At 34.3% G+C, this 17,424-nt stretch overlaps 1 protein-coding gene across 1 annotated transcript in view; it reads right to left on the bottom strand.

The window, feature by feature from the left end:
• Positions 1-17,424, bottom strand: part of USH2A (usherin) — an 827,758-nt gene that overhangs the window by 302,806 nt on the left and 507,528 nt on the right. Inside the window, exon 39 of the mRNA XM_024239307.3 lies at positions 9,297-9,476. Within this exon, the coding sequence (XP_024095075.2) occupies positions 9,297-9,476 (180 nt within the window). The remainder of the gene's footprint in view (positions 1-9,296; positions 9,477-17,424) is intronic.

The raw sequence follows: 17,424 nt of genomic DNA, 5'->3' as shown, positions 1-17,424 counted from the left end.
AATACTTTTTATTTGTTGAATTCTCCTACTTTATTACTTTCAACGGGTTGATTTTTCCAGGAAGAAAATAGCAGCACATTTGGAAGATATACACAGAAATAAAACATTATGCACAACTATTCTAAAGATTCATATGAACTGGATGTAATATAAATTGTATAGCTTTTAATATACTGAAGGTAAAGACAAACCATCTGTTTATGTGGTAGAATGTTGTCGTTTTAAAGAATGCTATTCCTCACCATCCTATATCTTCATTGTGGCTTTTACATTATAAAAAGCAGTTAATCTCATCTTTCCTTCTTCCCTCTGAATAAGGTAATATACCATCTTAGCCTATTGTTTATTTCAGCTGCTAACCTATGTTTATTTTTTAAATTTCCATTCCTTTGTACTCTTTCAATTTTTAAGATATCCCATTGCCACCTGCACATTAATGTTTCTATTTATATATTTCAAATAAATGAAAGTGGATACAGAGCAGATGAAAAATGGAAAACACATATTGATGGGCTCTATATCTGTACTTGGTAAGCAAGCTTTTACATTTTTGAGAACTATTAATTATATTTTTAAAAAGTAGCATCTTGACATTGTACTAAGTTGATTTTAAAAGGCATAGAGTGAGCCGAGATCGTGCCTCTGCACTCCAGCCTGGGCGACAGAGAGAGACTCCGTCTCAAAAAAACAAAAACAAAAACAAAAACAAACAAAAGGCATAGAAATATTTTACAATTCTCAGTGCTACAATGCATGAAGAAAGTGCGAGATACAATAGAGTTTGTTTTTGCAATTCTTATTTATTTACTCTTTTGCTTTTTGGTATATACTTGTTTTTTGAGCCAGTTCTAGTTGCCCCTAATTTTCTTAGAGACCCTGCAAAAAAAAAAAAAAAAAAAAAAAAGTACCATTCTCCCCTGGTTGGTTGATAGTGCTACCCACAGTTCATTCCTCTAAGGTCTTAGAAAGAGATTTTGGTTGAAATTTGAAAATAGGAGAGAAAGCTCAGTTCTTTCCTTTAAAAACTGAAGGAGAAAAATAAGTTCACTGAGCAAGTTATGCCAAAAATCTCAGACTCAGTCCCTAATCAATTGAAGGGATATAATCAATAATTTCTTTTTTCTTTTAAGGCAGAGCTGTTGTAATAATTAACCTAAGAGAAGAATTTGGTAGCATTGTCCTGCCTCTCCTACTTGGGTAGGCTGCTCTGAGGGTGGATCATTCTGCCACCTTGGAAGCATGTCTTTTTCCTAAATAGTAGATACTTGCTTTACCTACCTACCTGTCTTTTTTTTTTTTTTGAGACAGAGTTTCGCTCTTGTTGCCCAGGCTGGAGTTCAATGGCACAATCTTGGCTCTCTGTAACCTCCGCCTCTCGGGTTCAAGCGATTCTCCTACCCCAGCCTCCCGAGTAGCTGGAATTACAACATGCGCCACCATGCCCGGCTAAGTTTTTGTATTTTTGGTAGAGACGGGGTTTCTCTATGTTGGTCAGGCTGGTCTCGAACTCCCGACCTCAGGTGATCCGCCCTCCTCGGCCTTCTGAAGTGCTGGGATTACAGGCGTGAGCCACCGCGCCCAGCCTTACCTACCTATTCTTATCTGACTTGCCAGATTAATAAAAAATTTACATTTACTCTGTATCGCAGAGATGGATAGTTGACTACTCTTTAGTTCAAGGGCAACATTCTGCAGTTGCAGGTAGAATTATACACTCACCAAGAGTCAGTTGTATTTTTTAAACCTGTGATGTCAATTGTGGCTGTCATTATGTCATTTAATTAAATAATGCTTAAACTGATGAGCACTGTTAACAGAAACTGTTTTCTATGAAAATTGACTGCTTTGAAAAACTTTCAGTGAGGACTTAATAAAACAATACTGTGAAATTCGCGCAGGAAAAATAACTAAAGACTTAGGAAATTACAAAAACCTGAAAAATTCTATAATTAAATTTTTCCTTAATGATCTCTAAATTTTTGATCTCCTTTTAAAGGAGTTTTCAAAGTGGAAATCAAACTATGCATTATGAGTATAGTTTTGGCAGCAAATATGCTGGACTTATAAATACTAAATTAACACTCCAAGAAAACAACTTGGCCCTATATAACAAGATTGTTGGATAAATATATAGATAAATATACTTAATGTGTTCTAAATTAAAGTTGTGCTTAATATATATTTAAATTTTTAAATGTTCTGTTTTAATCATTATTTTCAGTTAAGTGTTCAACCACCAGTCACAATAGATAAGTTAATTGAAAATGGTGGTTACAGTGGAAACTACTAGAAGGGGAACAGGGGGAGAAAGCAAAGAACTGAAAAACTATTGGGTGCTCTGCTCACTACCTGGGCCAATAGGATCAATCATACCTGAAACCTCAGCATCATACAATATATCCATGTGACAAGTTGCACATGTACCCCTAAACGTAATATAAAAGATGGAATTATTTAAAAATAAAAAATAAAATGGTAGGTAAAACAGACAATTAAACACACACACAAATTTATAAACATACCTCCAGAGGGTCCTATATTATGTATTTTTACACTGTTATGGTAATCTTAAGAGGACTAAAAATGATTTTAGGATGAATTAAACCGTAAATGTTGAATTTAATCCTGGAAAATGTTTATCCAAGTAAAAGACACAGCAATAGCAAAATATAACTTTCAGGATTATTTTCCAAGTTATCACTGCCACAAAGGGCTCTGGTAATTTATTCAGCAAATAGTTTATGCCAGACACTGGAGCTACAAAAAATATTCAAATTACACACAGTTTCTACTCTCGCAGCTCAGAGTTACAAGCAGAAATCAGAATACCCAAGCCCTAGATTTGAGAAATAGAGAAGATTTTTTTTTTTAAATCACCTACTTACAAGAGGAGATCAGAATTTTCCCTCCAGTAGGGAGCTACAAATATTTTAAACAAGAATTTATTGATATACATTTCTTGATCTTTATACTGAAATAAAATGTCAAAATTAATTGTCATGTAAGGAAAGATGTTTTTGTATCTTCTTCAAGGAAAAATTTAGTAAACTGCTTTCTTCATTTTTTTGGTGCTAGTACATCATTATTTCAAAAGCAGAACTAATTTAAAAGAAAAATTATGTGTCTGTAATACTTGCATGTATGTGTGTGTACATATACACACATACATACACAATCTAAAAACCAATCACTTAGACATTTATGGAAGATTGACAAATTATCAGGCTCCAGTAAATCATACATTCCAGCATACATGCTTTTTGACTTGGACAAGAAATTTGCTTTGGACAGTTTGAGGCAAGCAAAGGTTTCCAGGGCTTGCACACTGGGGCTTGACTCTTGAAACCCTGAGTTTCTGGGAATTCTAAAGAAGCCCAGTCCAGCCTCCTTAAGCCAGAAGAACCATGCTGACAACTCACACAATCAGGTGAGAAATAATACAGAATGGTTGTTTTAAGTTGCTAACTTTTGGAGTGGCTTGTTACACAGCAATACCTGAAAGAATATTCCAGTCTCCTAAATTCTAAACACAACGGAATTCAGTAGTTCAAGCTAAAAAAGTTAGTCATTAATATATTATTCCTTTAGTGGTATTATTGGGCAAAAATCATATACTAACATTTTTTAAAAGCAAACATTTTATTTAGTTATTCAAAAGCATATTGGCTGAATAACTAGTAAACTTTCCTATTTAATGAAAAATGAAAAAAAGTTTGAATTCCAAGACGTAACTTTTAAATATATGTGTTTGAGGACAATTAAGAAAACATGAAAACATCTTAGGATAAAATTTCAAATTACTTGCTTTGGGCTAGCATTAACAACGTAAAAAAAGCATTTGTGAATAAAATATACAGATAATAGTTTTTTTAAAAAAAGTCATAAATATATTTAATAAGTAGCTCTATATAAACACAGAAGAAGAGTTCTATTAAGAAAAAAATGTGAAATCCCAAGATAACCAATGACAGCTTGATGTAAAAAGCTTCGCAAATTATGATCTGGAGGTCATGGAGGAGGATGCTGAAGGTATTTCAAAAAGAAAATCACTTCCCATGCTTCCTCCTTACTTCATCATCTAATATGCATCACAACCACCCCTTAGTAGGGTTACTGGCCTGGCCATACGTATGTCAACACGTTAAGGGGTAAGTGTAGGAAAGGATAGGGATGTAGCAAGATGAAATTATTCTGGTCTCTGCAGTCTATGTGAAAGAGATTTTTTTACTTACTTTTTCCATAGGGCATTTTCCAGGCCTCCAAAAAGAGTCTTAGCAGGAAAATAGAACAAAAGAGGTAGGAAGCACCAAATGTTTACCAAGACAGGCAATGCGCTAAACACATTACATATATGTTGTTCAATCCTCCAGTCGGGTGGGAATTACCATCCAGCCTCTTTAATGGATGAGCAAACTGAGGCTCAGTTATATCTACAAATTTGCTCATAGTCACTCAAGCAGTGAGTGAAAGAGTTGGATTTAAATCCATGTTTCTAGGACTCCAATGTCTATGCTTTTGCAATGTGCCTAAGTTTTAATTCCTAATGGTTTTCTTTCTTTCTTTTTTTTTTTTTCTCATTGATATTTTAGGTGGATAAGTGGGGAGGGGGTTCAGGGAAGGAGAGACAGTCGAAAAGACCCTGTAAAACAAACTACTCACAACCATTTTGCCTTTTTCAATTTTTGGTTTTCTAATAACACATTTGGGAAAATAAGCAGATTTCTCAAGACTAGTATTTTACACTGTTTGTAGATTATAATAATTCTCATCAATTTAAAAGTACAAATGACAAATTATTTACTGTCAGAGGAAAAGTGGATTAGGTTCACAAACCAGGGTGGCTCCAAGTTCCTTTCACTGTTACAATAAAGCAGTTCAGAAAAAGATAAACAGAACAGAATTATTCCTTTTGGAATAATATAAAACTTTCATAAAAAATCTGTTTCTAGCTCATCAGTATGGAATTTGTCACTAATCATTTTAAACTATGCCCTTTTATGCTTCTTCTGTCTCTTTTAGCTTTCTGAGTAGTTCTTTGATGTAACAAAGACAGTTTCAGACAAGATTTCAGTTCATCTGGAAAAAAAAAGGTTTAAGTCTGGAGGCAAAATGCAGTGTATTTAAAATTTATATACTCTATAATGCCTTTGTTCTGAACTTGAAGATCCTGTAAAACTTCTAAGCTTCTTTGCCTTCCTCCTCTAAGCTCATTTGTTCTTCTTTTGCTTATTATCATGCAACTTTGACTTTAACTGGTGCTTCCATCATTTAACTACATGCAGAGTCATGGCTGACTCTTTCTGATCAATTGCCAATCCATACAGGTTTGACTGATAAAAGAGCCAATTAGATTTAAGCAAATTAAGGGACATCACCAATGTCAACCACTTATTAAACTGAATGCTGAATTCCATGCATACAAAACACTAATGCACTGAGCCCCATTAAGCGTTGAAATCCTAACCCCATTAGTAACTCCAGACCTTGAAGGGGTAAAGGCCACACAGGAAAGTTTCATATTTATGGATTAACATTTGGATTCGTTTTTATTTTTTTAATTCTTTTCCTAGAACTCTTGAACCTGTACCATAATGCTATTCAAGAGCTCTGATTAAATATATTCTTTATTTCCAAGAGTACCTTAGTGCTAAATATGAGCATTATGTTATTACAAACAACCAAAAAAATAGTAATTGTAGAAACACAAAAAACTTGAGTGTGCAGAAGTAGGGAAGGATCTGCTACATAATTGGAAAAAAGAGAGACGCTCCTCCAGTTGTCCAAATAATATTTAAAGTGAATTTTTCAAATAAAAAAATGTGTGTTAATTGGGATTTGCCACTGTTCATCCATGTGCCGAGTTATTAGTAGCACCATCTTCTTACTTTAATTTCTATCTTCAGATAACTTGTGTTTATCATATTCTTAATTATATATTTTTTCTCGTCAGAAAAATAGAGGTAGGACTGGCAAATAAGATGTGTCCTAACTACAAATTAAGAGATGATGTATCCTGGTAAAATTCTTTGGAGTATGACCCTTTCGCCCCTCCTTTCCAAATTCCTATCTAAACTAAGGATTGTTTATTCTATGCTTACCTGAGAAAAGTAACCACTATAGGGAAGAATAAAAGAATAAAGAGTTGGCATAACTTGAGAATATTTCTCACCTCCAATACACTCACCCTCCTTACAGTTTGAGCTCCCAATTTTATCTACATAACCAGAGCATTCCTACATTGGACAGTGGTGTACAGAGAAGGTGTCATTTTCACAGCTGGCTAAAATACAAGGTTGCTGAGGTTGAGATGAGGCCTGGCAGGCCTGAGCAATGATAAGCTTAAAATTTAAAACTAGTAGTTAAGCAATCTTGACTAATTTATTCATTCACCAATTATTCATTATGCACCTACCATGTGTCAGGTTTAGTCTAGGTGCTGAAGATAAAAATGTGAGTAAGAAACAGTTCCTACTCTATAGGATCTTATAACCAGTGATTGCGACAGATTAAACAGGCAATTTCAGTATAATGTAACTGTTCTCTGGGACACAGAAGGCCCTATCTCAGCCTCTGTTGGCAAAAGATGACTTTCTGATGGACCACTTTCTAGGTTTGAGCCTAAAAAATGAGTAGGATTTGGCCAGATTAAATGGGTAAAGGGGATTTTCCAGGTCATATTTGATAGCAAATATTTGATGAAGTAAAAAAGAGCATTTTATTTTGCCCAACTCTTTTCTTATTATGTTTTAAAACTATGCAAAAGAAGCATAGCTAAGGATATTATCATCACAAATCTTGCATCACCCAGCATTGAAAGATACTAGGAATTCAACATCACCATAAAAGAGATCTAATATTGAAATCAAGGAAATGGTAATAATGATAACAATCCAACTATAATGGAAAAGTAAATAGCATATAGAACCTTCTCTGCCCATAAGTTGGTTTGCCTCTGTATATTGGTTCATTTATTATTCATTTCAGAATGAAACACGGTTCACTGGACAAAGGCATGGAAGATTTCTTTAATAACTCTCAGTACTAATTTAATTCTACTTAAACACACATATTCTAGTGAATGCCACATGCTTTTCAGCATGATTTTTATGTGTAAATCAGGATAATATGTTTTCAGATCATTAAGTAAAAGGAAGCATGAACTAAAACCTATTTAATCAATGAGGTATCACCTTTAAACTGCCACAAGATCATAAAAAAGATAATTTTAAAGCTATAAGTTTCCTAATTGTAATCAACAACAATCTAATGAAAAAAGAAAGTATGTCCTAATGGCCATAATAAACTTTAGCGAATCACTGTCTGTATTTGAAGACATTTGCTTCCTCTTTGGTGAAGGACTGACTCCTAAATTCTAGATTTCTGAATACATAAAGTGAAAGATTGCATCAGGCCCAGAGAGTGTGGGCCTGCAGTGCAGTATGGTAATGACACAGATAAGCATCCACAGAGCAAAGATGAAGATAAGCCTCAGTTAACAGTTTACTCAGTTTGACTGCACCATTATAAAACAATATTTTAGTTTCTTTCTGTTTGCATAATATTAACCCTTTTACTGACAGGTATATTCACATAGCGCATATTCAGTTAGCAGTAGGACCTTGCTATTTTTAATTGAATCATGATATATGTATAAATAACAAATTATTAGACCATACATTCCTAAAAACATAAACAATGAATTAAATTTGCCCTATTTTATGAATATGATATAAATTACTGTAAATCACAAACTATTTAAATCAGTATAAATACCATCAAATAAACATGCTTATTAAATATTGTATATATCCTGTAGAAAAGGTATTACTATATAACTTAAAATCTCCATTATGGCACTGATTACTCTTTAATTTCTAAATTTGAATAAAGGATATTATATTCTAAGGTTTAGAGTCATCACCATTTTCTATCCTTCCTAGCATGTGTATTGAAGTGAGAAATGAAGATATGAATACCTAAGGTTTATTTTAGCGGGGGGAGTTTGTTTTATTTTGGGTTTCAGTCTCAATTTTTAAATAAATATATCTAAATTCAATTCCCTTTTAAAATTATTGTCTCAATAAATATGATACTAACCTGAGTTGATCAGCCTCAAAAGTTTCTTTTATGCATTCTTTTCTTAAGTAATGTAGCTTCTGACATTTAGAGTTTCAAGTACTTTAGTAAACATCAATTCACTAATTTTAATAATGGCATAAAAGGTAGATAATAGTGAGTGGTTTTATGATACAACAAGTAATGAATCTTTTTTGCAGGGGAGCGGTTCCATACAAACTGAAGATTCCCCTTTATTTTTCTCCAGTGATAAGGCACTTTCTGCTCTTATACTCTTCATAACTGGAAGTGGGGTTAACCTGCCCTTCGGATTGCTGATAAAAGATTGTGACATTCTCCCTTAGTTCAGAATACACTCATTCCTGGGAGATGGGCTACAGGGCAGACGCTGGATGACCTGGGGTCCTTTGCCTTCAGGATTTTCAGAAAACACACATTCTTTAGCACTCAATTGAGAGTCATGCTCTTAACATTTTTGGGCATGCTTTCTGTTCAAGGGCCATCCAAGTCAACCCTAGCGGGGTTTTCTTCAATGCAATTATATTTCCCACAACGAGTTAAAACATGGTGAAGCTCATGGCACATCAAAATAATGGTAATTGTGAACAGGTCGATTTTTATAGAAATATTTAAAATAAAAATATGCAGACTGTATCACATTTCACCCATGAATGTGGCCCTGCTGAACTGTAATTATTAGGATTAGGAATTTAAAGGTGTTTTTTCAGTAGTGCAAATGGAATTTTCCTATTCTATCATCTGCACCCTGCCCTTTTTGCCAAATGAAGTACTTTAAGTATACGGTTGAACTAGTTATTTAGAACACCAGGAATGAGAACCATTTGCAGTAGAAATTGGAAGCTCAAATTGCAAATATAAATTTTGGCTTTAAGTAAAGTCTTGAACAAAAGCATTTCCCAATTTTCTTAACATGCAGAAATCCAGATATATATATGTGTGTGTGTGTGTGTGTGTGTGGTATATACACACATACACACGCAGTGTGAGATGGATGAAAGCAGTCTCAACAAAATAATAAAAGGCTGTCAATTAAAGAATCCGAATAAACAAAGCAAAACAACAATCAAAAGAACCAGAAATACAACTGAGCCTCTAAGTTCTAAAATAAAATACCTCAAAAAATAAACAAGGTATTCAATGGACACTTAATTCTAGGGCATTTATATAAAATTAGATAGCCAACATTTGCATAGACTTACCTCCTGGAGGCATTGCAATTGTTATAGGATCAGTTATCAAGCTGCCTTGGCTATTTGAAATATTCACTTGTACAGTATAGTTGGTAAAAGGAACCAGCCCATCGATGAGCACCCAAAGGTTTGTCTCTTCTCCGCTGTACATGACTTTTGTGACATTCAGAAGGGTGTAGTTATTACCTGCTGATTAAAAAAGAAAATTATTAAAATAAATACATATTTAAGAATTCATTCCTGCTATTATTTGAGTATTTTCTTGAGTTTCTAAATATACTGTACCAAATAGATCTGTAACTTTACCACTCTAAGAGGCATTACACGTGCTTCTATCAATGCACATATTTGGGTTTTATTATCCTGTGAACAAAAGTGTTATCTGAGTTGTCCTGGCCAGTTCATTCATCATGGCAATCGAAATAATTTGATGAATATTCTTAGATAACTGTAGGATAAAGCCATATCACAAGTATCAAGCATATAAGTAAAAATATTGCACAAATGTAGAAATTGATTACTTGATGAGTTGTTTATACTTTTTTGAGTTTTTTTTTTCCAATAAAAATCCCTGAATTTTTTTGGATGTGCAGACAGGAAGAAATAACACATTATTCCTCAAATAGAATCGTTCTGGATATACATATTATACTCAGACATATTTGTCAGATATTGTATATTTCACAAACTGAGGTGTTTTCTGTTCACTTTGCTTGAAATATGGGTGGATTTCTTTCTATCTAATGCCCCTTTATATTATAATTAGTCAGAATATCTTGAAAAGCAACTGGGGATGGGAGGTACTATGTGTCCACTTTGATCAGAAGATCTAATATTTTTAGCTTTATGAGAAAATGCAGAAGCTACCTAGCTATATAAAAGAATCACTTTCAATACATCCTCACCCTGGTCCCACCACCACTGTCCTTCCAAAGCTTTAGCAAACCCATTCTTAAATCTCATCAGTCCAAAATGCAGGAAAATACTGCTGCCTAGTAACAGTGTTTTATCTCTCTCTCTTACAGCATTAGGTTAAATTTCAGGTTAAGAGTAAACAATTAGGGTTAAAATAAGAAAAGGGCTACAAATGAAAATTGTAACACTTTTCTATATTAGATGCTTTCCTGAAAAATTTATGAGACAATTTTTTTAAATGCTGCTTAATGTTTGTCACTTTTAGAAATGATACAATAACTCTTAAAAAACAGAAAAATGAATGATTAAGAGTACCACCCAGGCTGGGCAACATAGCAAGACCTCATCTCCAAAAAAAAAAAAAATTAAAATTAAAAATTATCTGGTCATGGTGGTATGAGCCTGTAGTTTTAGCTAGTCAGGAGGCTGAGGTAGGAGAATCACTTGAACCCACAAATTTGAGATTACAGTGAACTATAATTGTGTCACTGCACTCCAGATTGGGTGACAGAGTGAGACTTTTTATCTAAAAGAGCACCAATATTTACTTCAAATAATCTTCTTTCTATATACAACCACTTTTTATTATATGTACATTCAATCTTTCACACACAAATTCTGAAGATATAGAGAAATGAATTAAAAAACACATGATATTGAGCTTCAAAGGGAAGAACAAGCATACTCGCAAGATCTCCAGATACTGACATAATCTTTATTGAACAAATGCTTAAAAAGTAAAAGATGGCATCATACTAAAAGTGATCTTGCATTGTATAGTATACAAAATGCAAGGTTTACAATATTTACAAAAACATTATATTTTAACACAGTTTAGTAGCAAAGTATAGTGCAAAGGAAAGAACATAAATTTGGTTGTCAAAAAGTCCTGCATTTGAACTTGTTCTTGTATTCTTTAGCAATGTGCTCTTTGCTAATTTACTTAATATTTCTGAATGTCTGGTTCTTCATCTGTGAACTGGGAATAATACAGTATTTATATTGCAGTGTTATTGTGAAAATTAAGTGAGATTATTTCTTTATCATATCCAGCACATAATAGTTGCTCACAAACAACAGCTAGGAATGATGTTATTGTTTTTGTTGTAATCCATACAACTGATACATTCTAGCCATTTAGAACTAGCAAGTGATTAAGAATTTTGTACCCTGTATTTCATTTTCTCAGTAGCAATTACCTACTTATTCTGTACCCCTTCCAACCTAACAATGTATTATTAATCAAAATTCTAAGGTTTTTCAATGAATAAAGCAGCACTAATCTCATCGACTACCAATGTGCCATTGTCCCCTCAGATTATATTTCAAACTGAAATTAATGAAGATCAAATAATGCAAAAGAGGGTCTGATACCTGGTTATTACTTGACTATTTTCATGAAATGTGGGTAGGTCCAGCAAATTGTGAAAACATACAAAAGATTACTTAAAAAGATACTTATAACAATTCGGGGATGGAGGAAGTCACTGAAAAATCTACGGTTACAAAATACTCAGGAGTTTTTTCCATGAGCAGAAGAGAGCCCTAGTGACATAATATAATTTATTACTCTGGACCCAAAATTGGCACATCCAAATAAGTAGTTTATTTCTAAAGAAATAAACAGTGCTTGTGGGCTAAAACATGACAATGATCATTTCTATTCACTTTCAGTAAAGGCAGATAAAGAATATTCATAGCTTAAAGAATGATTTCAAGGTCCTAAAATGTAAGTAGATAATGCACTCCTCTATATGTGTAATAGATATTAGCAAGATGTTATGAAACCTACAAAGCAGCGTTTGGTAATTTCATTATGCACTAAAAAGACATTTCCAATTTATGCCATTTTAGCTTTCCTAGGTTCTTTACAACTAGTCAGCTTGCTTCTACTGAAGATTATTGAGCTCCAACTGCATGCAAGGAGAAGGCTTTGCTAGGCGCTGATGAGAACATGCCCCAAGTACGTAAGACATAACTCCTGCACTCAAGAAACCTGGTTAAGATTAAATGTGACCATCCTAACCATTGCCTAAGAACAATTACACGGTCAGCACGGGAAGATCTACTCCTGTCCCCATGATATTGAGCTCCTTGGAAGTATTTCTGCTGTCATTATATGCTCAATTGTAAACTTTTAAAAAGGTCAGCTTGTCCTATAGACTGAAGCAGATATTCAATTGACTCTCAAGTAGCATAACTGTGCAGGTCTTATAAAAGCAACAATGGAAATTCTAAAATTAAGCCATGAGAACATAATTTTACAAATTTTCAGCTGGGGACAAATACAAAATCAATGAGTAAATGTGTATGAGTATAATATTGGTGAAGTTTTTTCCATTGCATTTTGCTTGTTTGTTTTTTAAGGAAATTTTGAGCTGTAAAACAAACACTATTGCTTGCTTTGAAAATGGCATGGCAGGGGGAAATATATAAGTAGCACTTTATTCTAAGCTTCCTAGATAACAACATTAATACATGGTAATTATATAATTAGTTGTAACATTAAGTTCTAGTTATAGAACAATGATTACTCAGTAATTATAAGAAGTATATAATTACTCAATAATTATGAGAAGTATGCAATTACATAACCATTTTGCTCAGCTCAAAAAAGAACTTGTACATCTCCAGGAACTATGCAGCTGAGTGAGTCTAATGTTCTCTCACCCCTGCAAACATACAGTTCAGTTCACAGACCTAGAGTAACTGACAGGATTTCAGCCCTCAGTGAAGCTCAAAAATTTCCAGATTCAAAACCAAAGCAGGATCCACAGATTTTAGCTCTTCCTCCATTTCACTCTCACTGTCTTTCCTTTCTTCCTTTGAACTTTAGGAATTTGGGCTCCTCAATATGGGGGAGAGGGGTAGATTTTTAAAATGCATGTCCTCAGGTTCCTCCTCTTGAGATGGTTGTGCTTTGCCACTTTTCACTGCATAAACTGGGCTTTCGGTGGGCTGGAAAATGCAGCCTCGTTGGTTCAGCCTCAAAAATCAAGCTTGAAAATGTGAAAGTGATAAGCATGTCCTATCGCAGGCGACCATTCCTGTCTGGTTGGCCCTCCAATCTGACCCTATTTGTGAGTATAAGTGGATGGTGCAAAACCTTTTAAGCTTCTGTGTTCTGGAACCGCAACTCCCCACTGCCTGCCTCGCCCCAACCCAAGCACTGTGATTTGAAGCTGAGCTGCCCTCCTCCACCCTCTGTGACTTGGTCTGAGCCATTGGGCTTTAACTGGAGGTCTCACTTAGCTCTTTGCAAAATGAGGTTGCCAATACCAATGTTCCAGGTACAACCTACATCAAAATCACGTGGGGGTATCTCATAAACATTCATATATCTGAATTCTACCCCAGGCCTACTGGATGAGCATCAGAGCATAGGGTGCTTGGGTCACTAGCTTTGGACTAGCTTTGGACTATAACATGTTTACTCTATCAGTGAAATAAGTGTAAAGCTAAGGTTTAAAACAGATGTCTCCTTATAGACTACAAAATCCAATGAAGTTGTTCTATAAGAAAATTTAAAATATGCATAAAAACAATTTTAAAAATAACTGATTATTGCACACTTAAGAACAGTAACATCAGGGTTTCTGATTTAAGTATTATACCTCTTTCTCTCTGTCACTATCTTCCCACTGAAGATGCAGAGGAAGAAAAGATTTTTTGTGTATTGGCCAACAGCACACATCATAAAGATAAAATAAGTTTTGTATAGATCATGTAGAATTTCTACATAAACTCCTAACTGCTCTTTCAATCTATCTCACATTCTAAAGGGTATTGAAAGAGGTTAATTCATTCAGTCCTACTCTCCTATTTTATTTCAAAGAAAAGTGTTACATGAAAAAATAGACCAAATAAATCTCATATGAACAACAGATTTTACTTATAAAAAAACCTTTTCTTTAGTCTCAAATATAAAGTCTTAACTGAAATGTTAACAATATTAATGCCCCTTTTCTAAGATGAAAATCTTATTTTCAATGCTCTTTTTTGTTGTTGTTGAATAGTAGAAAATCTATGCAATTATTTTTAAGGAAAAACAGCATAAATGGATATTTTCACATGTATGACTCAGGGATGCGTAAATGATTGCTGTCCTGAGAATACCATCCTATGGGGTTTTCTAGATTGAAATAACATAAATGGGTATCCTTTCCTATTCTTGTTATAATCATTGTCACAAGAATTTTAATGCACCATATATTCCATAATTTTTTTTTACTCTGTGCTGTACTGCTCTGACCTTTTCAATATTCTATAATTTGACTGGCTGGCCATTTCAGTTCTCTCCTTTTTACAGCCTTATTAACTTGTGGGAAAGAGGTGACATGAACAACCAATCAGAATACATAATATTGCAAAGGTCAGCGTAGTCCTGTACAGTATCATCACACACGCAATACTGTATGCCAGGCATTAACATTCTGATATCTTATTCATGTGACAAAGATTGTAACAAGAACAGAAAATGGCACAACATGAATCCATTCTCATGACAAAGATTATAATGAGAAATGACAGCGAACAAACCAAACTGATTCTTGTTACCTTGTGAGGATTTTATATGTCAGGCCTGGTCCTGCTTTAAGTTAGTCTTTTTCTGAATCCAATTATACCTTAAGGTAGAAAAGGTATTAACTATTTTTTCCCACTTCTTGCTGTACAAAGAAATACTATATTTTTCTGGTATTAGGGTCTCAATTTTAGAGTTGTTCAGTTCCATCTCACTATCACGAAATTCTGCCAATACCAAAATCAGAAGACACTGAATTGTGATCAAGGTAAACTGGCAAAATCAGCCTTTACTGTGAGCCAAGAATTTCAGGTCGCTCTATATAGCCTGTATTAATATTTAAGTTACATTTATTTATTCCTTCTAAAAATATTATTTTAAATTATTTTAACCAAAAAGCAAGTGTTTCTTCCAAATTCCATTTTTCTGATAGATCTCATGTTGGTAGGAATCTGAAAGGTGCTGAGTATTTGTTTATTTTGTAATTAATATATGGTGAAAGAAATCTATTCCTGGCCTTAAGTTTTTGACAATGTATAAAATATTTATAGACATATGCCTGCAAAGCTGTCTTCTCCACAGAATGTTTTGAAAGAGAAATAAATAGCCTATGAACCACTAAGACCTTCTGAGGACGGCGCTCGATTAATGCATCATATTTCTTACATTACTGTAATTACTGTAATAGTGATTTTAATTAGTTGTCATCTAGTCAAAGCTGTACTTCTTTGACTCCTCTTTAAATTGGTCATTCCTCTAGCATGACAACTGTAGTGCAGGGAATAAATACATGCGCTATTTTATCAACTCACCAAAAGACGCTTCAGACACATTTGTCCTGGTTGTGCCCATACAAGAGCAATAACAACTCTATAGATATTGAGAATCTTTATGTTTTGTTCTCTTGATCTTTTTTTAACGTGTAGGCACAATTACTGTTCTAAATATTGCAAATTATTTTTTAAAGTTTGTTGAAGCATGTTCTATTTTTCCCCATCAAGCTTTCTCTATGTACCACAGTCAGATTTTCCTAAATGCATCTCATTTTATGAACATCAGAAAGGAATTATAATGCATAAAGGATAGACAAAAATCTCTGTACCTTATGCTTAATATTTCTGTAATCCTAAAACTGCTCTAAAAATAGTCAAAAAAAATGAAAGATACATGTATATATGCATGTATATTATACATTTTATATATAAAGTTCACTATGGTATATAAAATTCAGTATAGTTCACTATATTATATGTATATAAACACACACAGAAAGAGAGAGAGTAAATTCAGAGATGTACTGTGACTATCGTAAATTGTAGAAGTATGGTCTATTTTCACTAACCATGTTATGCTCTGAAATGTCAGGGTTTTTTTTTTCCACTTTGACTTATTTTTTTTGCCATTTGGGCAAACTTTTTTCCAACTGAATGAACTGATGCCGTTATCTCAATCAGCTTAAAGTTATTTGAACAAATATACTCCCACAGAAAATGGTCTCCAGCTTCCACACTAAACACTGGACATGACTACAACTATTTTATCACCAAAATGTGTTTCCTTTTAAAGTTCTGGTAGAGCCTTACTAACCATGTTGAACATGCTGAGCCTGTGGTGCTACTAGGATCAGATGAGTAATTTGACAACCATTGTTGATCCCAGACAAAGCTTATGGTCCATTCTTTGTTTAATGACATGTTTAACATTTTCTTCTAACTACTAGAATATATATACTTGAGACAGTTCCTCTGTAAAAGAAGAGCAATGACTTGGGGGATCTGGATGAGAATGATATCATGTTTTGCTGTTGAATTCTACCTGTTTCATTTGCTACAGTCGCACAGTCAGGTGTTCCCGTGTTAGTTACCTATCAATGTGTCATGGTACCACCACAAACTTAGCAACATACATTTATAGTCTCATAGTTTCTGTGAGTCAGGAGTCTGGCACGGCTAACTGGGTCCTGTGCTCAGGGTCTCAAAAGACTGCAGTCAAGGTGTTGGCCAGGACTGAAGTCCCATCTGAAGGCTCCAATGAGGAAGGATCTCTTGCAAGCTCAGGTGGTTGTTGGTAGCTTTCAATTTGTTGTAGGCTGTCGAGACTGAGGGTCTCAGTTTTTTCCAGCTGTTGGCTCAAGGCTGCTCTCAGTTACTAGTTTTGTGTTGCCTGGATCTCACCCTCATTTCTTCCCATATGGGCCTCCCCAGCATGACCACTTGCTGTATCAAAAAGAGGGAGTATCCTAGCAAGATAGGTTACAATCTTATGGAGGTGGCATGCTGTCACCTTTGCTATGTTCTACTGGTGAGAAGCAAGTCACAGGTTTTGAAGACACCCAAGGGAAGGAGAGTAAACAAGGACATGAACACCAGGAGGTGGGGAAAGTCAGATGCCACCTTACAGTCTCCCTGTTAGTCTCTGAACTGTATATATGAATCACCTTGCTAGAAAGAGATTTTGGACAAATTGTGAACTTTCACAGCTTCTAAATTAAGTAGTACCACACAATTGTCTTTCCAAAATACCTGGCAGAATGGAAACAAACTATGAAAACAATAACATTAACAATTTCAGTTGAAAATTCTCCAGGTACAAATGTATAAAGGAAAAGGAAAAAAGAATGACTGACATGAATTTTGAAACCTAAAAGAAGAAAGAGATGGTAAATTCTTTCTTAGTATAGCACAGATCCTAACTTTGTTC

Source organism: Pongo abelii, chromosome 1 (assembly GCF_028885655.2).
Source record: "Pongo abelii isolate AG06213 chromosome 1, NHGRI_mPonAbe1-v2.0_pri, whole genome shotgun sequence".
NCBI lineage: Eukaryota > Metazoa > Chordata > Mammalia > Primates > Hominidae > Pongo > Pongo abelii.
Note: the sequence above shows the minus strand (reverse complement) of the source record. Positions and strands in the feature narration are given on the sequence as shown.